The sequence below is a fragment of the Thermobia domestica genome, chromosome 1 (genome assembly GCF_964235325.1).
Source record: "Thermobia domestica chromosome 1, izTheDome1.hap1.1, whole genome shotgun sequence".
Taxonomy (NCBI): domain Eukaryota; kingdom Metazoa; phylum Arthropoda; class Insecta; order Zygentoma; family Lepismatidae; genus Thermobia; species Thermobia domestica.
Window position 1 is genome coordinate 314,048,208 of NC_137454.1, and position 27,060 is coordinate 314,075,267.

The window sequence follows — 27,060 nt, forward strand, 5'->3', positions numbered from 1 at the left end:
CACGACAAAAAGACTCAGTTCAGTCTATATTAAACATCACCTCAGATATTATTAAAGACTGGTGTACTTCCAACTTGCTTTGTATTAACTCTGATAAGATCAAAGACTTGGTGCTTACCTACAATAACAAAAATTCGAATGCAGAACTTAAAAAATATTCCGCTTCTTTTTTGGAGTTTTTAATTGATAATCATTTGAACTGGGACGACCATATCCTTAAAGTAGAATCTAGAGCTAGTAAAGGGGTTTATCTAATTCGTAGATTAAGACTGTGCGTAAGTTTAAAGGTACTTAAAACTGTTTATTATGCACAAATTCACAGTCATTTAAGTTACGGAACGATACTTTGGAGTCATCAGTCCTCCATTAAAAGCCAAAATACAAAATATATGTGTAAGATTAATGCTCGGTCTCCCTAGTCGTGCACATTGTAGGTCAAGCTTCGTTAAATTAGGAATTATGACAGTACCTGCAATTGTCATATACCAATGTTTGCTTTACATAAAGGAAAACAATCATATTTACAATGAGTTAGGGTACTCTCATACGTATCAAACTAGAAACAGGAACCGTTTAGGATTATTTAGATGTGAATATAGTAAGACGCAAAAGACCTTTTACTATATGTCAATTAAATTTTATAATTTTCTTCCTATGTTTCTAAGAAAACTTCCATTTCTGGCTTTCAGAAAAGAAGTACAGAAATTACTTATTAATAATTGTATATATAGTGTTGAAGAACTTTTGAACTCAAAATTGATAGTTAAAATATTTGCGTCTGTTATCCAGTGATCTTTGTTTATATTATGGTATATTATGTTATGTTATATATGTAACCCTAAAAATTACAACTTCTATTTCTGACGATTGTAATACATCTGATGTTCTCAGATATTTCTGCAATAAAATTTATTATTATTATTATTATTATTATTATTATTATTATTATTATTATTATTATTATTATTATTATTATTATTATTATTATACGTTTAATAAACGCGTATACCGCACGAAATACCACAGTTCGATTCCCATTAGTAGGAGAATTGTTCTTCACTTGCGTAATTAATATTGCACACAGAGTTGGTCTTTTCCTGAATCGAATTTTGAAAGGAAAAGGATATTGAAGTACAAAATTAAACGTTATTGACCGTTATGTAACGTTATGCTCTTTGAGTGGCTCCTTAATGAAGTACTTACTAACGTAGAGTGCATAACTGGACATAACTCTGAACCTTATTGGTGATCACGTAGTGGTTCAATTTCACTTTTCAAATTCAGATGCTGAACTGCAGTAGCAGTAATGCGTGCACAATATAGTCATAGTCACTGAGATTTCGCTCATTGGTTCATCAGTAATAATTCTTATCCGTGACAGCGAGAGGGTTTAAACTTTGTTATTAACGGGACAGATTGGTAGCTACCTTGAAACATAAACTACTAAAGCAAATTTTAATATTGTAATATTCAAATAACGAAAATGGTGTAGTGAAATTATGTAATACAAGTAATGTGTCCTGTATATTGGAGACAAGCAATCTCTGAAATTTTGTACTTAGTAATCACGCATGTGACAATGACTAATTCATACTGATTTGATTGCTCACCGTCGTCCAGATACTTTGTATGAAATTTTAGTTCAGTTGTTGAAGAAAGGTACGGCAATAATGAATATATTTGGAAAGAAGCCTACAGTGAAAGGTAATTATGAAATAATAAAATTATTTTTATTGAATTATCTTGTAGTTATGAACTGAAAGTTTGAGTGCAAGGGTTGAACTAAGTCGTGTAATTTCATCCATCAGAAATGTGAGAATCGGCACTTCCGAATCATAATTACTCTTATGGTACAAAACATTCGGATTGTCATTACCCTAGCGCATTCTAAAGGGTTACGTTCAGCTTACTAATGTGCATGCAAACTGATGTACCCTAGAAATGAGTGGAAAGGTACACTTATGATTTTATCATTTATGAAAAAGGAAGTGTGGAAATAGTGAGTAAAATTACAAGATCGTGTCATATCGTGTTTGAGTTTTATCGAGTTGTACAGAAATAATGATTGTCAGTTGTTGAAATTGGGTGAAAGGCATGGTCTAATAAACAGTCCAACAGTTTATCATAAGTGTTGAAACGAATTGAAACCACAAAAAAGAAATGGAACATTTAAACCAAACCTAATCGAATCTAGCCCGATTTGGTACATTTGGGATCACATTTAGTGCCTCCCTCTAAACTGTACGGCTTGTATATAGCCCGCTCCCCCCAGTTCTTTGTCACCGGAACTGGAAGGGTCACTAGTACTACTACTGCTACTACTTATATCGAGAACAGAACCCAACCAACTCCTGCGAGGCTTCTAACCCGTTCCTACTACTACTACTACTATTGCTACTAACTACCACTACTACTGCTGCTACTACTCTACTACTACTACTACTTATACTAAAGCTTCCTTACCACAATATTTACATCTTAAATCTTTATAACATGCGATTCCGATTCATTATGAACTTACATGAATCGTTACAATCACTATGATTCGTTAAAAATCACTGGGGGGAACGGGCTATACTCAATCCAACTGTACAACACATAAGCCATGCATTTTTTGACATACAAAGTGTTTTTCACTATCTTCATTTATGTGTATACCGATCGTCATTAACGCGTCTGCTCCTCACGGACGCACTTTCTCGCTGCTGCTCGGGCCTCCCCTGCGAGTCGGGAGTGTGAAAATAAGTAATAACTCTCAGTGCACATCATATTGAAGTGAATTTGAGTCATAGTGAAAGTATTGTATGTGTAACTGTGCTTTTGGGTCAAGTTCCAAAGTTGGGCGTCCGTTTCCAGCAATATTTTAAAAATGTACAGGAAAGATATGGATAATTTGATCGTTTGTGTGCTTGATAATATATAAGGGTCTCGAAAATCTTTTTATTTGTTATATACAAGCGGTTATAAACTTGGGACTATACGCCGAGCGGAGGGAACTACTTGCCGCAAGGTAATCGAACAGTTGCATTGTGGGAAAGAAACTAGCATTTATGTTATCAACATGGCGAATGTACAAGGGCAATGAACTAACAGTTTTAACATTTGTGAAGCAATACGTTGACAACGGGCAAAATCTTTAAAAGTTCGTGAAGAGCACGGATATAATGAACCTAATAACAAATTGCAGAAAATTTGGAAAGGAGATAACAACGAAAAAACGTGGCGAAAACGGACGCCCAACTTCGGAATAAATGTGCTTTTGCACTATCCTCGTTTTTATGCGTATACCCCATTTTGCTGACACGCCTGCTTCCTGTGGACGCACCTCCTCACTGCCGCTCGGGCCCCGCTGTTGCGCTCCTGCTCGAATTCGGTTAGATGGCGTTCGTGCTTTTTTAGTGCCACATAGCACAAGTTGGTGCGTGTTTTATGCATTGTAATTTTTATGCTATATTTCCACACTGAGTCCTCTGAAGTCAATCTGCGAATAGTAATGGAACTCCTCATTTAGGGCGTGCTCTACTAAAAGAAATACAATGCTGTAGCCTGACCTGAAAATGTAAGAAATGTGTCAAAATTTGGTAGGCTAGAAGCGTCTGCTCGAGTAATGCCTACAATTCTTTTACATTTGCGTGTAAATACAGATTACGAATGTGTGGTATAAAAACTACAGTGTAAAAAATACAAAACAACCTGTGCTAAGCGGCTACTAAAAAGCACGAATGTTATCTAACCGTGTCAGGATTATTAAATTACGACTATGTAGATTATTAAATTGCAGTGTCGGACATTTTTTTCACAATGTAGGAAACCAGTATTTCATATTTATAAGTATGAAGCTATTATAAGGTATACGAAGGTTAAAATGAATGAATACATATGAAAGACGACTGTATAACATTAATTTCCATCGGCGATACAAGTAATACAAGTGTAAACTTTGAGTTCTTGTTACGTGTAAATACCTTGCACCTCGTGGTCGGGTGAAGTTTTTAAAAAGCATAATACTAGATCTCGGAGTTCGGATCTACTGTATATTCTATTGACGTTCTTGTGTTAACGCAACAATTGTTCTGTCTACACTCTTTGTGTTGACCAAACAACAAATTAGTACACACTATTTGAGAAAATAAGAATGACAGTGGAATGATAAAACTTAAAGGTAATATGAAATTGATTTTTTTTTTTTAAATTTCAGAACAAATAAGGCAGAATGACCGAGAGCTCAGGAAAGTCAACCGAGGAATTGAGCGAGACAGGCGAGAGTTGGAAAGGGAGGAGAAGAAGCTTGTAAGTGATTTTCTTATGTTGCGTAACATTCGAGTATATATTTTTCAAACATTACTAAATCCTTTACATGCTATCATAATAAGATAAAAAGTTATTTTCTATACATTGAAAGACTTGATACTTCATTTTTGGAATGGCAAATATGAAAATGTGCCAGTAAAGCTGCTTATCTTATTTACCGGTATATAAGACGTACATTCTTTGCCAATAAAAAATTCTCAAATAGGGTACACCTTATATAACAATAAATCAGGGATGCAAATAAGCAACAAAATTTTACTACCCCGAGGAAAAAGCTACTAGCCCACATCAGGGGCGGATCCAGGACGGACTTCTGGGGGGGCGGTGGGTTGTAATACTGCTACTTACAGCTACTTCTAAGAGCTCCAAACTCTGTTCTATTTATATATAAAATAGGAAAGTTTCCTCTTCGAGGAGGGGCAATTGCCCCCCACCTGGATCCGCCACTGGCCCACAACAGAAATCATTTACTTATCTTTGAAGTAAATAATAGTGATATTAGAAATGCCCGCAACAATGAGCCACTCGCCTCGGGCGAGTGGTTATTTGCATCCCTGCAATAGATATATTGATTTTCACTTGCTTGTATGTTTTTAGCGCCTCTTTTCAGCATCGAGGTTTCGCGAGACGTGGATGTACAGTTTAGTATGGAATCTGAGCCACCGTAATGCGTTCAATGTTTTCCTCCTGAAATCGAACCCGTGATCATGTTCGAATCGAACCCGCAAGTCACCAGACCAACAGAAAGGGCTATGTTGATTTAGAATGTGAGGAAAGTGGTGTGCTGTTTTAAGGTTAACGTCGCATGATTATGTATCGAGATTGAGGGAGACGGTGATAATGAGTTGGATTAGAATGGTTGTATGAATAAAGTTTGAAGAAACGGGAGAACCCATGCACACGGTGTCTGTGCACCAGAAAAACCCACTTGGTGAGAGCTGTGATCGAACTAAGGACCTTACACGCCAGAGGTGAGCTCTATCACTAAACAACTTCAGTCCCATGTACTGCTCTAATTTCGGAGTAAAAACTTGTATTAATATTGACTGGTATGAGAAGTAGAATGCCTTGAATAAAATTGGATGAAATCAGGAGATTTGCACTCTTTAATTTTTCCTGTGAATCATGGCCCAAGTTGATATGGTATCCAAAATACAGACTCATATGTAGATCTGTGCTATTGTACAGTCCGCAGCAAAAAACCTGCAACACGAGCGTGTAAGTTTATTGTGAAACTACGCCTAACAGCCCAGAGAATCAACATAACGTCTAGGTGGCACGAATCATGCCAGGAGATACCTCGGCGTCCTCCTTTGCACACTTATTTTGGAGCGAAAGACTTCGTCGTTTTAGAATAAACTTACATGCTCGTGCTGCAGGTTTTTTGCTGCGGACTGTACAAGGTAAGAGAACAGTTTTCTATATCCTTGTAATGTTAAAACATTTGGAAGAAATTAGACATACTTTTGGTAAGGGTAAAGGAAATGGGGCCGCACGTGATGGGATGCACTTTCGTCATCACGACTATCTTGGGTTCAGTTAAAAAAAATAATAAAGCAGTTCATTCGATACGTTAACCAAAAATACAATACATTATTAACTTAAAAGTTATTATCCGCGGAACTGCGGATACCATCCTGCAAAGTGTACTCAATATGACCGCCTGCTATCAGATACACGATGCCACTGAACTTGAATCTGTCTTTCAAGGGAAGGTAGGATGTCTTAAAGAAGTCGCTGGATTAATCAGTAATTTTTTAAAGGTGTTCCACTATCTAATCTTTCCTGCAGAAGCTGGGAGGCAGGATAGTATGGTATCAAAAATATAACCATCGGTGAGTTTACTTTTGCAAGAGTTTTATTTAACGGTCGTTGGATCTAGAAAGAATATTGATCTGAAAGAAAGAAGAAGAGAAACTTTGTAATTGAGGAAATGGTAATCGATGAAATAGACACGTTGAGATGCCTTAGGGATACTTGCATTCGTCCGAAAGACGAACAGAACTACCTTCGGGATAAGGACGTTGTTAAAGGAAAGATGTCATCACCGGAATCCCACTCATCGAAGAGTAATTGAGCGTCTACACTAGTCTTGTGCTGCCAATGTATATGTAACGGTATATATATATATATATATATATATATATATATATATATAAATGTTGAAGCAACCTTCATTGGTCAGGCGACCTCATATGGATTGACCCATTTTTAAAGCATTTTTTCTGGTACTTGAAACCTTGCATAATGTTAACGGATTTAGTCATTTCGTACAGAATATGAACTACCCACCATACAAAATATGGCTGTAAAATAGTATTATTTTTGGCCAAACAAATCTCTTGATTCTTTAAATGCATTTATTTTTTTAGCAGACTGCCACAGCAAGGATGTTCGTTTCATAACATACAGAGAGGTGCAAGGGGTGATTAAGTGAAGTCAAGCGAGTGGCATTATGTAAAAGGGCCGAATGCGCAGAGACAGGCGCTATTTGAAGTATCACAGATTTACAATACTTCAGACAAGTGCTTATAGGTGTCGGGGTACATAAGATGTATAGAGTGGTTCTCTTGTGGAGATACACTCATGTCCAAAATGATTGTCGCATATCTATAACTGTCTTCTTGTAAGAATATAATTTGATAATAATTTTGCAGGGTACTTTTAATACTCATACTATGCGTATAATTGGGGAATGTATATTTGTTGTAAATTTCATAGGAAAAGAGTTATAAATACGAACATTAGAATGAGTAAAACAATGTTGCTAAATAGACACGAAAGTTTTATTTTAGTTTTATTGTTTTTATTTACTGCTCTTTCGACACGAAATTTGTCACATACATGCCTTTGCCGATTGTACACAAATTAACATTATAAGAAATACCGAGAGAGTTCGTTATCAAATTATATAACTACAACAACATGTTTATAGACATGCGACAATAATTTTGGACATGAGTGTACATGTGGAAGTCACTTCTACCTTATTACTACAATTACAGATTTGCCAGTTTTTTATATACGTTCCTTATACATTATTCTTTCTTTGTAAAGTTATGTATTTTACCCTAATGTTTCTAATGTAATCCGGACCGTTCTCAATCTGCACCATTATAAATAGATTTAGTTATTAAATTATCAGGGCGTTTTTTCCTTATTTTGAGCGTGAGTTATATCACTTTTTATACACTCTTGAGTTTGAGCTGAGATAAGCTCGTTTCAAAAGTAAGCGTTTTCAACCCTGAAGAACTTTATATGCGTGTGGGGTCTAAACATATTATTTGAGAGAATATTATAGCATGTTGACAAAACAGAGATGCCTCGATAATTATTACAGTCAGATTTGTCACCTTCTTGTGAATTGGAACAGTGATTGATTCTTTCCGCTTTTGTGGCAAGTCCTCTTTGTTCCAGATGAGGAGAACGAGTGTATGTATTTCTTCCACAATTTTTCCCTTCCAATTTCGTCTCCAACGGAGATTTGTTTCTTAATTTCTTAGTAGCTATTTCTCTTGGGTATACGGACTCTGGAATATACGGTTCTGCTGTGTGTATTTCACTTTCTCTACGAACATAATTTCTTACTACAAGTTGAGCAAATTGCCAAATATCTTATACCTATTCAAAATACTATTCGTATCCGTGAGAATTGTTCCATCTGCTTTCTTTAATATGTAAGCGCGAAGTTGGCAACCTTCCTTAAATTCGTTGATATATTTTTAGCACATGCCACTAATATTGTTCTTTTTGCTGTTACTTTTAAGTTCCAGTAATCTTTCAACATATAGCTTTTCTTTGTTCTAAAAGTTTTGGAAGTTTCCTGCTTGATATCGAGGAAATTTTGTGCAGTTATATTCGGATTTTGTAGCCAACGCAATCTTGCCTGTGTTCTCTTGTCTGCTAGTTTAATGCATTTCAGGTCGAACAATAGTTCACTACTATGTGTTTCCGCATGGCCCATTTTTTTCCTTTTTGCTGAAAGATTAATGTTATCCGTAATTTTATTCAAGGTATCCTCCACGCGACTCCATTCCGAACTTCCTAAAACCGAGAATCTATTTGACACTTGGTATCCCCCTCTCGCCAGACCTTCCTTTAATTTCTTTCATTTAAACCTATCCATTATCAAATGCTTATTATTTCTCATTTTTAACGATGTTGTCTCTCTTATAATCGCTGCTAGAAAATGGTGGTCAGTATCACAATCAGCTCTAAAAGACCGAATATTAATTATGCTAGACTGTCTTCTTTTATCTACTAAAATGTGATCAATTTGATTTGTTTTCCATCTACAGAGGGCCAAGTATATTTATGTCACGATGTGGGAATTCTGCTTCACGATAAGGTTTTTTGATTGCAAAGTTCGCTAGTCTAACTCCGTTGTCATTACTTTCCTTATGCAGACTTTCGTTTGCTATAACTGATTTGAAATTATCGTCTCATCTTACATTTGCATTGAAATCCCTTAATAGAATATGGTGTCAGGAGAGTTGGTCAAATAAGCGTTCTGGCTCTTTGTAAAAACTGTCTTTTATATAATCATCCTTACCTTCTGTTGGGGTATGAACATTCAGATCAATACCGCACCACCGAGTTTGTAAAAGAAAGTCTATCATTATCAGATTCACGTTTAATTGCTGATATTATTCGTTTGTGAACAAAAACCGATCCTGTTCTTGGTGGTTTTTATGTCTTTCTCATAAAATGAACGTAAAATTTCCTGTCTGCTGCACTCACTTCCCTTCCCATGTAACTTCCTGAACTACTACCAGTTCCATCCTATATTTTTGTAACTCATTTGTTACGGATTTTAGTTCACCTGCCCTATAAAGATGTCTTATATTCCAAGTTTAAAATCTCACGTCTTTTTACTTTGTTAAGGTCGTACCAAGCTATCAGCCCTAGTCTGAGGCTACTGAGAATGTTTCTGAACTTTTTTTTTATTTATTTTTATTTTTATTTATTTATTTATTTATTTATTTTTTTTTTTTTTATTACAGGATGAGGTTGTTAGCCTCTGCCAAACTTCCAAGCTGAAGGCCCACGTTTGTCGGTGATTGCTTATTCAATATATTCGTAGCTAACCTCCGTATCTAGAGGCCTTCTTCTCGATCTGCAGGATGCGCCACCCTTTGATGGCAGAAACCTGCGTTACAAAAACTATGCTTCACAACAAACCAGATTGGAGACTGAATGAATTACCAGAAATCAGTGAAATTGTAATCACTGAATGAAACGCATCACAAGCGCTTTTGCAAAACGCTTTACATTGGAAAGGGCCTTTATTTATTTATTTATTTATTTTGGATGAAAACTATAAAATGAATAAGACGATTTCAGTAAACACGTAATTTAAGGAGGTCAAAATTTTCTGCAAGTTAACGAAGCAATAATAATCAAATGGACTGATACACGAAAGATTTTTGGTTAAGAAATTTTGGGTCTTCTATTGTTTTCAAGTGTACTTTAAGCTCCATGCTCAGGGATTGCTAAATCCAGGTTTCCATTTTATGTGGTTATGTTTGATTGTTTTCACTGCGGTGGAATTGTTTCTCAAGTTGGAATAGCAGTAACGGTGGTAGTAACAAAAGAATTTAGAACTACAACTGTATGTCATTGTAATAAATGTACCATATTTTGCAAATATAAAGTTGTCTTATAAAAATGTATGGTATGATTGGTTGTGGCCGTAAAATAAACGTACTGATTATGATAATGTTCTTTATTTGTTTATAACATTTGTCTGTTTTATAGGAAATGGAAATTAAGAAGTTAGCGAAAGAAGGGAATACTGAGGCGTGCAAAATGCTAGCCAAACAGTTGATTCTGTTAAGAAAACAGAAGAATCGTACATACACCGCAAGCAGTAAGGTTAGTTTCTTTCTCATGCTTCGGTAACACTATAGATTTAATTGTAACAAATAAAAATTGAATATCGATAGAGTGAAAAATGCTCAATTGCTGGAAATTCATTTTGATTACTTTTTGAAAGGTCATTGTTTAATTCTCTGTCAAGTGTTTATTGCCTCTAAAGTGACTGTAAGGTTAGATCCAACTTGTTTTTTGTGCCACATAATTATTGTTTTGTACATTTTTTTTTATGATAAGCTTTTACGACTCATGTGCTTGTGTCCATTTATGAACGTACTTTCAAACAAACGTTCATTCTATCAGGACATTATTTTCGACTTTAATACTCGAAATTATTATTGCAGTACATTTTTTTTTTTTTTTTTTAACGTAAGCTTCCTCTGCGCCATTTTTATTGATTCCAGAGTTGTCTAAGAGTATTAAACTGGAAAGTTACACCATTAAAATCTTTTCCTTTGGCTGGGACACCTCGTATAGCATTGTATAATATCTATTACCACTCAACTTTTCTCCGTCCAGTTCTTTTGACAGCTGTCGTACACGGTTGTATAATCTACCAGACTGTATATCATTGATCTCTTAATGTTACTTTGTTTTGGTATAGGTACAAGCTGTGAGTGCGCAAACAAAAGCTATGGGGGCCAACGTAAAACTGGCAGATGCAATGAGCACTACCGCGAAAACGATGGGCACCATGAATAAAATAATGAAGCCAGAGAAGGTGGCGCATGATATGAAGGAGTTCGGAAGGGCAGCAATGAAGATGGACATGACAGAAGAAATGGGTAAGTGTATTTTTTGGAGATTAAAATAATAAATACGTATGCTTTTTAAATTTTCTGCAAGAAACGTTACATAAAAAATCACGCTAAACTCATGCACATTAGTCCTCTATTATGGTGGTGTGCATTCATAAAATTTATTAGGAGAAAGGATAATTTCTTTTTAAGTTGCCTACAAGTACTCGACGCCAATGAATTCAGTGCAAAATGCCACATAAAAAGACGTATTTTTTTTTTCAGCGATTATTTCTTTTTAATTTCAGTTTACAGATTCATTATGCACGATAGAAATATGAAAAGTTCTGGTCAAAGAAGAAATTACCCAGTCGTGAAACTTCTCACAAATCCTCATATATTTATTCCAAAACTTATCACACTTGACACATCGTTGCAGATGTTCCTTTAACTCTTACAAAAATAGTTTCTTTTTTTGTCTATGGGAAGTAACTCTGTTGCTGCATCACCCCTAAATTCTTCAAAAACTCTGTTTTCAATGTTTTTTAAGTCTAGGAGGTAAAGAATGCTCATTCTGGTTATATTCTAATGATTAGAATGATGAGAGAATGTTTTGTAGGCTTTACGTTATGGAGCATTTTGCTATAAAAGCAGAGCATATTTTGTCAGTTTTCTTCGCCACTTTTCTTGAAGTTCATTAATTTATCTAGCAAGGGGCAGTCTGCTGTAATTGTTTAACCCTTCTAAAGACACTGAGTAAATACCGTCCTTATCTAAAGATGAATGGCTGGGGCTTCACCTGATTTCTAAATTTTCATTTTTATTGGCCTTGAGAAATTGAGTGATGCAGTTATGAGAGCGTGTGGTCTCTGGATCATAGTGGTGCAGCTAGGTTTAAGAGACATCAGTCATTGTAGGGAAAATAAGTAAATAAATAAATAAAATAAAACTTCTCGATTCTTCAACAATGCTAAAAAGATCAACTTTAAAACATTTCGACTACCTACTTGTCAGAAACTTTATGCGTATTGAACTGATCATAGAGTACGATGAAATAATTACAGGCTAATGTTAACTTCAAGTTCCTGGAGCTACTGCAGGAAGACATGAAGGATGATGAAAGTGGTCGTGCTGTGGTTTGCATGTTATACATGGATCATTTCGTTTTGCGTTCAAGAAAGTGAAATCGGAAATAGAAGAGTTCTTATTTGCACTGTACAACTTCAAGGATTCACCTGCAAGAAGAGGAGACTATATTGATTGTTCCGGTTCAAATATTTTTCCTAAGAAGTTTTGCAGGACACGCTGGCTGGAAAGTGTATCTGCAGCAAGTACGAGCCAACATGTAACAGCTACAAAATTGTAATACTTGCCTTGGAATCGCAATTTCTTGAAGCAAGGTTGGGCTTCTTTATGTCTGTGGCTGCACAGTTGGAACCTTTGTTGGTTGTTCTTCAGACAGACAAACCAGTAGTACCTTTTATATATGCGGACCTGACGTATGTGATGAAGAATTTATTGATGAGGTTCCTGAAGTCATGTGTTATCAGTAAACCAGTGGTAAAAATAGATGTGTTGAAAAAAAGAAAACCAGCTTCTTTACCATGAGTGTGATATTGGATTTGCTGCAAAAGCTGCTCTGAACAAAGCGAAAGTAAATGAACGGGAACATTTAGAATTCCATAAGAAATGCGGCACCATTTTGGTAGCTCTGGTTGGCAAGATTAAGGATCGTAGTCCCCTGAAATATCTGTTAGCCAAAGAACTCACTGCTTTGAATCCTGAAATTATCGTTAACCCAACCAATATTGTCAGTACAAAGATTGTATGTTGCTCTTGAAGTTTTAGTTTCAAAAAAGCAAATTACAACAATTACAGCAGGGGAACTAAAGAGGTAATACACATCTTTCGTAGAGTCCCCAACCTTCAAAGCTAATTTGGAGTCCTTCTCAAGGAAAGCAGACAGGTTAGATCAGTTATTCTCACAACTACTCAAAAGCAAAAAGGAATACAAACAACTGTATCATTTTGTGAATTTATTATATTTCACGGAAACGCCTCTGTTGAGTCTGGCTTTTCAGTAAACAAAGATATCTTATTACCTAATCTTCAAGAAGTGTCACTTACTGCACAACGTCTAGTGTATGACAGTGTTCTTAAATTGGGAGGCATTCTGAATATTGAAATTACGAAGCTCATGATACATTATGTGCATAATTCATCACTAAAAAGAAAGGGAGCATTAGCAGAAAGTTATCTTCAGAAGCAACACCTGAAGGACGAACAATCAGAGCGAAAATGAACGGCTCAAAAAGTCAAAGAAATTGAAGCTAAGAAAGCCAAACTTCAAGAAAACACTGACCAGGAGATTGCTTAATTAGACAACCAGATAGAAGTGTTGCAGAAACTGTAAAGAATCTGACTAACGTTGTGAAGTGCATGTAAATACTCGTACAGTTTTAAGGTTGTATGTTTGTTCGTGAACATTTAATACTACTCAATAAGAGTTATGTATCCCAGCAGAAAAAAACACGTACCGTACATGCGCCTGGAAAACCCTTGAAATTGGAACACTGTTTTACGCCTGATCATGTGCTCATGTTTTTTAAAAACATTGCGTGTTCAGTCCCTGGAAACGGAAAAACACAGGTAAACAAGGAAGAAGTGAACACCTGGTTTGTACCTGGAAAACACATGTTTTGTACCTATAACCGAACGGAACATCTGTGGACTGCATGTTTTGCAACTGTTTTTAACGTGTTTTCTCTTCAACAGCAGCTGATCATCCGCTGAACATTGCATGTAAAAGGAAGAAGACCAGTGCTATTCTAGTATTGTTCGAGAGCACTGAACATGCAATGTACAGGGATCGTAAACATGCGGTGAAAGGGGAACAGGAAATAGGCGGTTCAGACGATACGAACACTACATTTTTCGATCAGTTAACACTGAATGCACAGATCCGAATTTCAAGATGGCAGCCATTATTTCAAACTAGCGGGCATCTACACTATAGGGCACAATTCTCGGTTTTTTAACCTGTCCCTGGTCTTTAGACCTACTAGTTATTTTCCATTTTGTGGTAATTATAAAATGTGTACACTGTTGAATGAAACTTGAGTTCGAAAGTTTGCTGAAGGAATAAGAATCAAGACTGAATTTCCAGCAACACAGTGTTTCTAAACATACCAGTATCTGCTGCTGGTCCAGGAAAATATAAATTCGCACCTGCAAATTTCTACCCACACAGTGAGCCTTCCAAAATTGTCGAGATTAGTCTGTTTTGCTGGAAATTCAAGAATTTATTCAAAAGCAACATGTAGCTAGACACTGCATGTACATGATGTTGATACAAGCAACATACACCTAATAACAAAACAGCTTTATTATTATTATTATTATTATTATGAGAAACCCATCTGAAAATGGCCATTTCTCGGATTTAAATCTGTCTACCGGGCATGTTTCTTTTATATTTCAGACAGTGTACTGTTTCTCTGTAACCTGCAAATACATGCTGTCACTACATACCATGTACAGTTCATATTTATACAACCCTTTTCTGCTAAAACAAACCACCTGGAAATCCTATTTTCCGTATTAAAAACATACTATGTACCAGACATGTAAACGACAAACTCCTGCTAGATGAACAATTCTCTGGAACCTGCATGAACATTCGGCAATACAGGGAAAAAACAGCTCATGTTCACAGCAGATTTCTTTTGAAATTCAGCATAGCTGAAAATCACGTTAAAAAACGGAACACATTATATATAATGTGCAGAAAATTTTCGTTAAACATTTAAAATACCGGCCGGCCTGGAACGCAAACGTACATGTTTACAATATCGGTGGAGTACAGTGTATGTGTTGGTACCGTTACATACGCAGACACGTTTTCACTAAATACCACGTGCTACACACAGTAGCGTAGCCAGGATGTGTGTTTGGGGGGGGGGGCAAGTGCTGTTATAGGTACATATAGAAAAATTACAAGCAAAAAAATATATAAACATAAAAATATATAAAAAATTACAAACATCAAAGCACCAAAGTACATTGTCGGACCTCTTTGGGGGGGGGGGGAACCGGCCCTCCCTTTCCTACGCCACTGGCTACACATGAACTTACATTCGCTGATCTGCACATGTCTGCAGCCCGCAACATTTTCTTCTGAACATTGCATGTACATGCGCGTCGCACAGGTACTGATCAGTGAATGTGCAGTGCACACATGTGATTTCATGTCAGGACAAGAATTATTACATTCAAAAACAGGTGTTATTTCCCGGATAAGTGCCTGTTTCTGTTCCAAACCATTTACTTTACACGTAACACCTGTAGCACATGAGCAAAACATGCGAAAACAGGCACTGTACATTGCCTGTTTTCTCAAAAATTTTCTTGAGGGTATATGTGGAAAATTGTATAACGTCTGTGATAATGGTCTAAGTTAACCATCTGTGTAAACAAGAAAGTTATTGTATAGGAAAACCCTTCTCCAAATGTTTTTGCATTTAAATTCTATTATGGTGTGATGACTAAATAATAAAAGTGAATAGGAGTGGAAAGGGTGGCTGCAAGGGGTGAAGGGAGGCCACTAAAATAGTCATAAATTACAGAAAAATGAATTGGTTCGTTTGTATGTTTGTAGAATATTGTGTAAGCATATAAACAATGATGAAAACTTACAGTTCACTTTAAATATAAGTTATTTTTCATGAGATACTAAGAAAAAAGATAACGACAGAGTCAGGGAAAATTATAATTTTGTCAGGGAAAGTCAGAAAATTTCATTATGCTTGCTTGATAGATACCCTGTGTTTTAATCTTGTGTGACTCGATAAGTTTTATAATATCAATTCGTTGTTCCTTTCTTTCCATTTGATATTAGGAGAATACGAATAAATATTTTGTACTAGTGTTATGACTGACAAAACAATTTTCGTACTTGTTCTAGTGAATGAAACCCTGGATGATATTCTCTCAGAATCTGGTGATGAGGAGGAAAGTGAACAAGTTGTGCAGAAGGTTTTGGACGAAATTGGTATTGAGATATCTGGAAAGGTATGTGTAATCGTAACATTGTTATTTTATCGATTTTTAAATAGTCGAGTGAATGAAATGCTGATCTAAATACATTAACATTTTAGTATTTAAGATATTAAATACAGTGAAACCTCTGAATAACGGACACTGATAGAATGTAATCATTTATTTGTGAATTATGTCCGTTACAGAGAGGTTTTAAAATTTCGATTACCCATAGCTTATAGGGTTAATTAATATATTATACACTAAAATCATTATCTATAAATGTAAATACTTGTAGTCTAATTACCTATTGATTAATTAGACTATAGTAATACCATGCAGTCTGTAGCCTAAGATTCACATAGGCAAATATCAAAATACTGTACCCAGTGTTCGAATTACTTGGAGGATGAGAGCGAAATCGCCTTCGTAAAGAATCTAAAGTATCGCTGGGGGATCTGATTATACGTTCGTGTACTACAAAATGTGTGTTAATTTTATTCTCAACTACGTGTCATTCCCCTGTAAAAGTCTCTTGATGTAGATATTGGCTGTACTTGAAGTAAAGGTAACGTAATAAGAACGAGTAACATTATTATTATAACTACTGAAAAATATAGATAAAACTCACCAGTCATGACGGTTTATAAATTTCTTGAGAACAAGTCTGTGATGTCTGCTGTGTACATTCCAGGGTTGGCAAAAACCATGGTTTTTATTTAAAAAACCAATAAAACCGGTTTTTTGGGTTTAAACCAGGTTTTTATGGTTTAAATAATTTGCTCTATATATTCATATCATATATGGACAGAAATAAGTTTGTTTCGCCTTGATGTTATTATTAGAGATGCAAGGGCTCGGGAAAAACGGCTTTTTTTAAAAAAAACTCGGTTTTTTCTGCTTCGCTTTTTTGCTTGGGAAGTTTTGGGCTTTTTTCAAAGTTCTGCTTTAAATTGATAAATCAGACTTTGTTTCGCTTCTCTATAACACAAAAAGTCATTTAAGTAGTGGTTGATGCTGATAATAATATAACCTCGAAACCTCGAAAATAAACTATGAATTTCGGAAAGATATTTCAAACAATTTTTCTTCAACATATTTACATTATGAATTCCACAGGATTAACCAATGTATATAATAAGAATTTCTTATACAAAAGTAAGCAGAGTTGGCAAAAACCATGGTTGTTTTTGAAAATGCCAAAAACCCGTTTTTTGGGGGGATGTTTAAACCAGGCTTTTTTGCTTTAATCCAGGCTTTTTTGATTTAGATTTTTTGCTTTATGTATTTATATTACATATTCACAGAAATAAGTTTGTTTCGCCTTGGTGTTATTATGCAACAGCGGGGTTATGCCGGAAGAACTCCCATAAGCTTAAAGAAATCCGGTCAGTAAATTTCTTAAATTAAGAATCTTCCGCCCTAGCCATCGGGAAAATCCCGTCATTACATGAAATGTAAAACAATAACGGGAAAATCTGCTTTGCATGTAAAATTTAAAGGTCAACGTATCATAATCAGTACGCTAAAACTGAGGTATTAAATTACAAATTTAGTACGTAGATATCATTGAAAGTCCAATCCAAGCTAATGTTGGAAGCTACGTAGACAATCGATAAATTTTGCCAATTTCTATCAATATATTTAAGCAATCTTGGTTTCTTTATAAAACAACAGGCATTTAGGCATGCAGATGTATACAATTTGGTTTCGTTTCGCATGTTTAGGCTTAACATCCTTACGAAATACCGAGGTTATCAAGGAGAAAACTTTCGCTTAAACTGATATCCGAACCGCTACTTGGTTTACGCATGAAAGAAGGGTTGTGGTTCGACCGAGAATTGAACATGCGACACCTTGATTAAAAGGTGAAAGGGAAATAAAACTATTGCAGGTGGTTTGATATCTGGGAACGTCACCATGAAATTCACACGATTCGCATTTTTCATTCTTTTTATTTTTTTGGTTTAAACCAGTTATTTAAAAAAAAGTTGGTGTAAACCAGCCAACCCTAAAAGTAAACACTTCTTTTAAAAAAATATATATACAAATAACTAGCAAAATAGTATGTAGTATTTTTACTTCAAAATATTCCATACCCTCTTTTTGAAACAAAATAAAATTAAAATAAAACATAAGAGAAATACTTAGATTTATATGATACACTTAAAGGCTGCACATCTAGAGCTTTTGGTTCTGTATATTCTTGAAATTCTACAGTTAAGTTTTATTTAACCACCATCACGGTTTACCCAATCCTCAAGTTTTCTGAATTTTTAACAAGAGGGATTCAACATATCATTACGGAACTCCCCCCCCCCAAAAAAAAAGAAAAGGACTACGGAATATATTTAAGCTAAATACAACTGCACAACAAACATGACTGAGTGATTAGCTCAGCGTTTCCCAACCTTTTTCAACTTGCGGCACACTACAGGTGTATCTTGAATTCTCGCGGCACACCCATATTATATATATATATATATATATATATATATATATATATATATATATATATATATATATATATATCTTACTATTATTATTTGTAAATATAAAATACCGTGGTATTTTTCTGTGATTACTGATCTCCTTCTTACAAAGTAGGAAGCTCTATCACGGGTTTCCCCATTGGTAAATCATTATGCTTATTTTTCATTCTAATTTTAAAATATAAAACAATTGCAATGAAATATAGGACTCGGGTTTTTACAAATCCATTTTCTCTTTCGAAAACTGTATCTAACCTTTCACTAAAAAGGAAGATCACGAACAAATAAACAAATCTCCTGTACCTTTAAAATACAAATATAGGTAATTTGTATGCATGTTTGCTTTGTTGAATTTATTGAATGATATGTTAAATTTTCAAGTTACGAAATAGTCCTAACAATAAAGAAGCAATAATGGTTATGACAATGATAAATACGTTTTTCAACATTAGAAATGTACAGAAAAGTAACAGTATGAAACTTAAAATTGTAGATTTATAGTAGAGGTTCATAGTAATGTGAAATACAAATATACATTTTCCCCTATGTCTTGCAATTTGGTACCTATAGAATTAATAATTTGTTTCGATTTCCTCGCGGCACACCAGCGGCACACCGGTTGGGAAACGCTGGATTAGCTTTTGCGCTTCTATCGATAAGTCCGGGATTCAACCAGCATTCGACCACTCTGACAAAGCTTTTCTTCATTCCATCTGTGAATGTAGAAATAGTGTGTTTACTGTGAGTTGGCCGACTTCCTTTCTTATTGTTTTTAAATCGTTATTATTACTAATTACCAGCAGTGACGGTTTAGCGAAGGTTAGGGGGCGGTCTTTCGGACTGAAGCCTGTTCCCCAAAGTTAGGGAATGTCTGCAACAAACGAAATATCTATTAGTTATGCCTTCACTCATAAACTTTAAGCTCCCGTCAAATAAAAATTACGAAAGTTTAGAAAAACTAAACATTAGTAAGAAAAACCCTTCCCAAAATACTTTTCTAAATCCGCCACTGATTCTCAGTATAAAATGATTTTTAAGGTTGTATCCGGAAGATTATTGCTAAACATGTAAACGGAACGAAATATTAGTTATGCCTGTACTCATAAACTTCAAGCACCTCCCAAATAAAATTAGGACTTTTTAGGAAACGAAACAATCAGAAAAACCCCTCCTAAAGTACTTTTCTAAATCCGCTACTGATTATTTGTATAAATTGGTATTCAAGGTTGTGTCCGGAAAATTATTGCTAAATCACTTCACAGCTACAATATAACAGAAATGTGGAAGTACGGCTTGACGGTATTGAAAAACGTACGCTTTGACGGATAAACAGAAAAACGGACAAGTTTAACATTTGCGCTAGAAGCTAGAGTACTAAAAGCTCTTAGAAATGAAACACGGACGACAAACTAAAATGATCTAGAGAAGAAAAAAGATGTCGATAACTCAAAAGTTAAAATAAAGTTAAATAGCCTCTAAAATTGCCCTCAAATACTACATTCTTCATGTTAGCTTTAATTCGTAAAACATGTGCTCCATCCATCTTGATGGTGAATTTCAGAGGGAAATATGGCATGTAGGTCATGGAATTCTTATCTAACTATAGAATATACTATAAGAAAGCTATTTAGATAGAAAAATCATGAAAATGAAAAAAGCCAAAATTTCCAAAATTCTCGTTTTTTTCCCAAAAAAGCCGGCTTTTTATGTGAAAAAAACCATGGATTCAAAAAAGCCGGCTTTTTTGCATCTCTAGTTATTATGCAACAACCAGGTTATGCTGGAAGGGGTCACATAAGCTTAAAGCGGAATAAAAACCGCTTCTCGAGTTACATCCGAGAGAAATTGTCCTCCTTTTGAACTCGGAACCAGGACTAATTGGCCACAAATGCGATACGTCTGCCGACTCACTCACGAAGGAATCCTGATAAAAAAAATACGTTGTACTCATCTTTACATGCTTCTTAATATAACTGTCAAGAGTCATTTCAGAAGGACATAAAGATAAACAGTTGCACAAGTGAAACCATTACACAGAATTACATATGAACAATTTCAAAGTACTACGGAGTACAGAAGAACTAATTTAGTTCAAGTTAGTTAACAACGACTTTTATTGGTCCAAATTAAAGAAATACACCGACTTAATCTGCATATCAATAAGAAAAGTGAATAAAGATACGAATTATTTGAGTCCACTTTGGCTCATACTCATTTATACATAAGGGGGCGCGGTGGCTCAGTGGTTGAGCGTTCACCTCTGGTGCTTGGGGTCCCGGGTTCGATCCCAGCTCCCGCCAAGTTAACTTTGTGGTGGACAAACACCGTGCTCGTGGGTTTTCTCGGGGTTCTCCCGTTTCCTCCCACTTTCTTCATTCCACCATTTCACTCATCTCTTATCATCACCGTCTCCTTTAGCCTAACCGGCATAACCGTGGGACGTAAAACTCAGAGATTTCATTTCATTTATACATAAATAGATACCAAAGATACTTATTTCACTAAATGCCTCTTGTGGGGTCTGTATGACCCCCCCACATACACACAAGTACCGCATTTTCGATGTATTTTATCAATAGTAAACATTGAAACGAAACAATATTTAGAATTTTTCTTCGATTGCAATTACATAATAATAATAACTACAAAAAATCACAAAATAAACATTTATAAACTTATAAAAAAAAAGTTGCTTTTGTAGTATAATCTTTTTGAGTAATGAATAGAAATTTAGGTCTGAATATAATACGAATAATATACGGGATTGAAACGTGATAACCCACAAATGTGTGTTCATCAAAATTTTACAAACACTTACACTTTTACGAACATTTTTTTGTTTTTTGGTTTAAACCACCTTGGTTTAAACCAGCCAACCCTGGTACATTCTACGGACAGTAGTTTCTGTTCGAAATTCGCTTGTAACTGTTGGATCAACTGGAAGAGCTTTATTTTCACAGGGATAATGGCAAACTTCTTTAACTGTACTTTATTTTCTGTGGTACTAAAACGGTTGGAGGGGGGGGATGAAGACTCCATGTCCATATCTGAGTGTGTCCGTAAAGGGGAAGGTTCTATCCCGTTTTTTTAGGGGAGGGGGGGGGCGATGAAACAATTTGTCCGGATTATGGAGGTATAGGTTATTGAGGGTACTTGTTAAGGGAGCTTTCAGTGTACAATGTAGATTTCATATCTTGGCTGTTACGTTCTCTTGTGATTTTTCCTAGGCAATTAGTGAGATAATACCTTAAAAAGGTTCTCGATTTTTCCTCCATCTGTTTGTAAACAGAGTAATTAATTTCATACCATTTGTATCTTGTGAAATAGTTGAAAGTACAAAATTTTGACTCTTACTTTATTTTAATGTGAACATAGAATTGGGCCTCATAATTGTAAAAAATTCGAACGCTTTTTTAAATCATGCTTATACAGAAAATTATCCATACGTTATAGAGTTGGTATATCACTTTGCAACTACTTTTGATATTTTCGTACTTTTAGGATTTATCAGCTTTTCTGTCAAAATGTGATCAGTGAAAAAGTTATTACACGCAATGTTTCGTCCAGTTTCCTGTACAAGCTCAGAGCAACATTGCGAGCAGTTTACGTCTCTAATCATCAGCTGTCTTTTCTATATTCATTTCGCCGTTCAAAATATAAGCTGTCAGCTAGTCACGGAGAAGCTAGGTTTTGATCCTATATTTTTCCCTGGGATTCATCTTCATGAATTGCCGGGATGGGCATCGCCCTCGGAACTGAATGAATTCCTCTTTTCCGAAATATCATTTTATGGAACGAAAGAATTTCCCTGCTTTATCAGTGAACATTTCTCAGGCATCATGAAAAGCAGCCAGTTTGCCGGCTCTCCTTTCCATAGGTCTATCTGCCTGGTTATCGAATCTCAAGAATCTACTGATATCCTTGAATTTCTTGATGGACATTGTTGCACGGAAAATTGGACGTGTATCTCCTTCACTCCAGACTTATTCCAATACGTCACCACCAGAGTGTTAAAATACCTACAGGGAACAGCAGTTTAATGTGTGTTTCCATTTCCTTAGATGCAATATTCATCTATTCTGTGTTCTTTTCTTGGTAAACTCTTTTAACCTCTTTATTCGTCGGAGAAAGGAGAAATTGAAAGCATTTCGTTCGCGAAAAATAAGCGGAAAGCAGACAGCCCAGTGTCATGTTTTCGCAGGAGAGCATAATGAGCTGGTCCAGTGCGAGGTCCCAAAATGTTGCTTTGTCTTTCGTTTAAATGGTGGTTCAATCTTCCAGTGCGTCCCATCCTTGCTAATATAGTACAGCTGATTTCCATTATTCTCATTAGTGCAATTATCAGTACCTTCTAAGCTATAACGTCGAGTTCGGACACGTATTCATCTTCTGATTGATGGGAATCTTCATCACAATTTGGCGAATTTTCGAAGACGTCCTGCTTTTCCTTACTTTCCCCGAAGAACAGCAGTTGTTTCGCTTCATCATCTGTTAGAAGACTCTGGTGGTAACTCATTTCTTCCTAAATAACTACAGATTCTATAAATTATAAAGTCAAACTATTATTTTCTTCGAACGAAACTCATTTTCTCATTTTGTACTCAGACATGCAGTTACTATTCCTGATAAAACCAAACAATGTCATTTACTTGCAATGTTGAGAAGCAAAATAATGTAGAAGTAAATTATGCCAATTGAAAATGCAATTCTACGTTTTAGACGTAAACTTTCGCTTCTTTGTCATCTATGCATCATGGAGGCCAATTAGCTGTCAAAATTGTTAATAGCGCCATCTATCGGCAAGAAATGCAACTACCAAAATAAAAAAAGTTTAATTGGGTAAAAATATAATTTTTATTTTGGGGTTAAATAGACCCCAAGGTATGGTATATTGCCTTTTCATTTAACAACTTGTATTTACAATAATTAATTTTTCATTTATGGAATGTATAATGTACTAAACTAGGGAAATAATCAGTGACTAAAAGCATTCCAAAAAGAAATTATCTAAGAAAGAAATATCCCTAAGGCCAATGAATGCGCGATTAGGATTACATGACACTCTGGAAAATTACTCGTGGTTCTCTCACATTAAAAACAGGAATGCTGTAACCATAACCAATAAATAAAAATTAGTAGTGGGAGTAAATAAAATTAAAGAATTAATACGTGTTAAAACTAATAAAATGAGTGAATAAATAATTATATTATTGTTCACTTTTTTGAAAACAGCACTTGACTGTTACGCAAACTCGCTTGGCAAAATAATTCGTTAGTTACCATTCCTAATTTCTGTTCCTAATTTCTGTATTCAGTGTACTACCTTTTAAATCCACAGAGACCTTTCATCTGATATTACAAATAGCAATAATAAGTAATTTAGGTAAATATCATATGAGGTAAAATACCATATCTTCGTCCACTGTGCGAATATACGAATATTTTGAAAAGCGAACAAAATGATGTGCTCTTTGTGAACCGTGTCAGAATTTCTACTCTCAGTTCAACAAACACTATGACAGCCGGGCGATAACTTTAATGTTAAGAGAACTGGATAACATACCTCATACATTCGACATACCTCGGCCTTTTCACACGAAAGGTATCGAAATGAGGGATCACTCACATTATAAGAAAAATAGTTCCCTTTGAATTTTCTATTGATAAACCTATTCTTCTGAATTTAACCTAAATGCAAATCATCTTCCTGAACTTATGTATCATGGCGATCCTAACTTTGTCTACCAAATATATGCGTTAACCGGTGACGATACTTGCAGTGACGCTCTTGCTGGTCGCATTATGGTTTTCAACCAATAAAGAATGTTAACATAATAAACATGCTCCCGTATAATACTTAAGTTAAAAGGAGCATACCTAGGTGATGGGTAACAAATAGAATAAAAGGTACGAGTCATCGCATTAAACTTTCTCGCTCCAGTTCCTTAAACTAAATCATGTTGTGCTGCTGTTATTAACTTCGACATAGGTGCCCCAATTTTGATCATACTTTTTTCGTTTGAAAGAGCATACTTTCTCGGTGGTCCCATATAAATTTCATCAAGATGTAATGATAGTTTTTGAAGCTGAATCATGAAACACGTCAAATTGGTGTAGTATCTAAACCGTAATTAACCGACTTTATTTTGGGTATGTTCACACTTAACTTCGAGAGAGGTGCACCAATTTTGATGATTTTTATTTTCTACGAAAGAGTATTCTTTCCTTGTGATCCAACTTCATAAGAATCAGAATAGTCCTGGGAGCTAGGCCATGAAACTTTTCAGTGGGTGACAGTGTTTATACCATAATTGTGTGTATGATCACGCATAAATTCAACAAAAGTGAACCGATTTTGATGATTCTTTTCTTGTTTGAAAGAGTATTTTTCGTTGTCGCATGTAAACGTCATAAGGATCTAACGATAATCTTCAGAGCTAGACTATGCAAATCTTGAATGGCTGACAGTGTTAATATCATAATTAACCGACTTCACTGTGTGCATGTTGACACACAACTTCAACATAGATGTACCGATTTTGATTATTTTTTTCTTATTTTTAAAAGAGTATACTTCTTCGCAGGTTACAATGAATTTTATCGGGATCTGAATACAGTCTTTGAAGTTAGACACTGAAACTAGTCAACAGATGATAGTATTAATATCATGTGTATGTTCACGTAACTTGTAGACCAATTATATATAGTATTTGGTCACACATGTTTCGTAGAGTGACCCACTTTATAGGAAGTTGGTATCTTACCCTTATAATTAAGCTAAACTACTAGGGTAACGAAAAAGTGGAAAATTAAATAAATTTATAAGAAAAATAACCTTCAAAATGTACTAAAAACCAGAAAATAAAATAATTAAAAAAAAAAACAATATTAAGTGACTTCAACAAAAGCTCTAAAAAGCAAAAAGTAATAATAAAGCACTTAAAAGCAGAAAATAATAATAAAGCTCTTAAAAACAGATAATAATTCATTACTTTCATGTATAAAATATTTTGAAGTATGTGCGAAGACAGCCAAATTAAGGCCTCATAAAATTATCATCGAAACTAATTGTATATTTAGTATTAATTTGTTTGGGTTAACACTGACTTCAAACTGTTGTTTATAGATAATAATATTGAATTATTTTTTGCTTTAAGTGCTTTAGTATTATTAATGTCTGCTTTTATAGTTTTTTTTTTTTTTTTTTTTTTTTTTAAATAAAGATTTTCACATTTCTGTAACTCTCGCTGCAGGTCTAGTGGATAACACGTGCGCCTTTGGTGCACGTGAACTCGGATTGAGCTCCTGGTGAGACAGCACCAAAAATCGAATTACACAACCATTAACTTCCAGTGTCCAGTCATCCTATCTCTTCTTTTAGAAACGTTTTTCAGTTTGTCTTTTCTTTTCTTTCTTTTTATAAAATTTATTTTTGTCTTACTATTTCCAGCATTTTCATTTGATACCTAACCCATTCATATAATTTTCGTCATTCTTGTATAGCATCACATTTCGAATTCTCCATTATTTTTTTCCCCTTTGTCTAGAGTCCATGGCTCACATTCACAACGGCAAGCTCCGTACACATGCTTTTACCACCCTTTTCTTCAGTTCTATGTCGGTGGTTCCGAGTAGAAGCTTTTGTTTCTATTTCGAGTGCCTTCTTTGCCTGAGCTATTCTGGATTTTTCATTTTGTTTCCAGCTATTATTGCTTGTCATTTTACTCCATAAGTATCAATCTTTCGATTCCCGGTGGAGGCACTCGATCGAAAAAGTGTAAAACGCTTTTTCAGGCCAGCCACCCTGAATGAGGTTTTCCTGGATATTCCTCATTCACACCAGGCAAATGCCGGAGTGGTACCTAACTTATAGGCTCCAGGCCGCTTCCTTCCTTTCCCCATCTTTTCTTCCTTCCCTTTCCCCGGATGTGTGCTCACCGAGAGACGTCATCGGGCTAAATGGCCTTAGATGCCGAAAGCCGAGAAATCTAAATAACTAAGTATCAATCTCAGCAGCTCTTCCACTAGAGCATCCATGTGAGGTAAGATGATGTGAGATAAGTAATAGAACTTAAGGCAATACATAATGTATAGGAAGGATGGTGGAGGCTCTAAGATAAGGGATGAAATGGAAAGAATACTAGAGTACCAAAATAAAGGATAACATGAATGTACTCTTATTCCAGTATATTAAAGGTTAGGTATTTCTCGTTGTTATATCATTTAGTAGCTTTGAAAGTATGTGATTGTTATTACTTATTATTTACATTTGTTGTTGTTAGGTAGCAGAAGCCCCTTCAGCCTATTCTGGATCATTGGGTGAAGCATCGTCGTCCAAAGCAAGATTACCAACCGATGAGGAGCTTGAAGCGCAACTTGCAAGACTTAAATCTTAGGAGTCTCCTACTTTGAAAGTTCAGTGCCTGAGCAAAGTCCTTTAAGTATTCCTTTTATATCTGTAAAAATGCTACAAACTATGTGCCTATTTTGTGAACAAGGAGGCTAAGAAGAAAAAAAGTGTATATTTGCATACTGAATAAGATGTTCCATTAACGAATAGTGTGCCAATGTATTTTGGAAACAACAATAAATCGTAGTTCCTCCATACA

The 27,060-nt window shown here is 35.2% G+C and overlaps 1 protein-coding gene across 2 annotated transcripts; it reads left to right on the forward strand.

The window, feature by feature from the left end:
* Positions 1–1,289: 1,289 nt before the first annotated feature.
* On the forward strand, positions 1,290–27,060 carry CHMP2B (Charged multivesicular body protein 2b). 2 transcript variants are annotated; one of them, XM_081727995.1, is made up of 6 exons: positions 1,290–1,704; positions 4,199–4,290; positions 10,069–10,185; positions 10,790–10,970; positions 15,886–15,992; positions 26,734–27,060. In XM_081727995.1, exons 1-6 carry the CDS (start codon positions 1,671–1,673, stop codon positions 26,845–26,847), a joined length of 645 nt encoding a protein of 214 aa, XP_081584121.1. In that variant the 5' UTR covers positions 1,290–1,670; the 3' UTR covers positions 26,848–27,060. The 2 variants fall into 2 exon arrangements, with proteins under 2 accessions (XP_081584121.1, XP_081584127.1); XM_081728001.1 differs by lacking the exon at positions 1,290–1,704 and adding an exon at positions 1,914–1,953.

What these genes read in the sequence shown, in the direction of transcription:
- CHMP2B (XM_081727995.1), top strand. Translation starts at nt 1,671, where the DNA reads ATGAATATATTTGGAAAGAAGCCTACAGTGAAAG. An exon ending in CATACACCGCAAGCAGTAAG is followed by an intron (nt 10,186 to 10,789) that starts GTTAGTTTCTTT and finishes GTTTTGGTATAG; the next exon opens with GTACAAGCTGTGAGTGCGCA. An exon ending in GTATTGAGATATCTGGAAAG is followed by an intron (nt 15,993 to 26,733) that starts GTATGTGTAATC and finishes TGTTGTTGTTAG; the next exon opens with GTAGCAGAAGCCCCTTCAGC.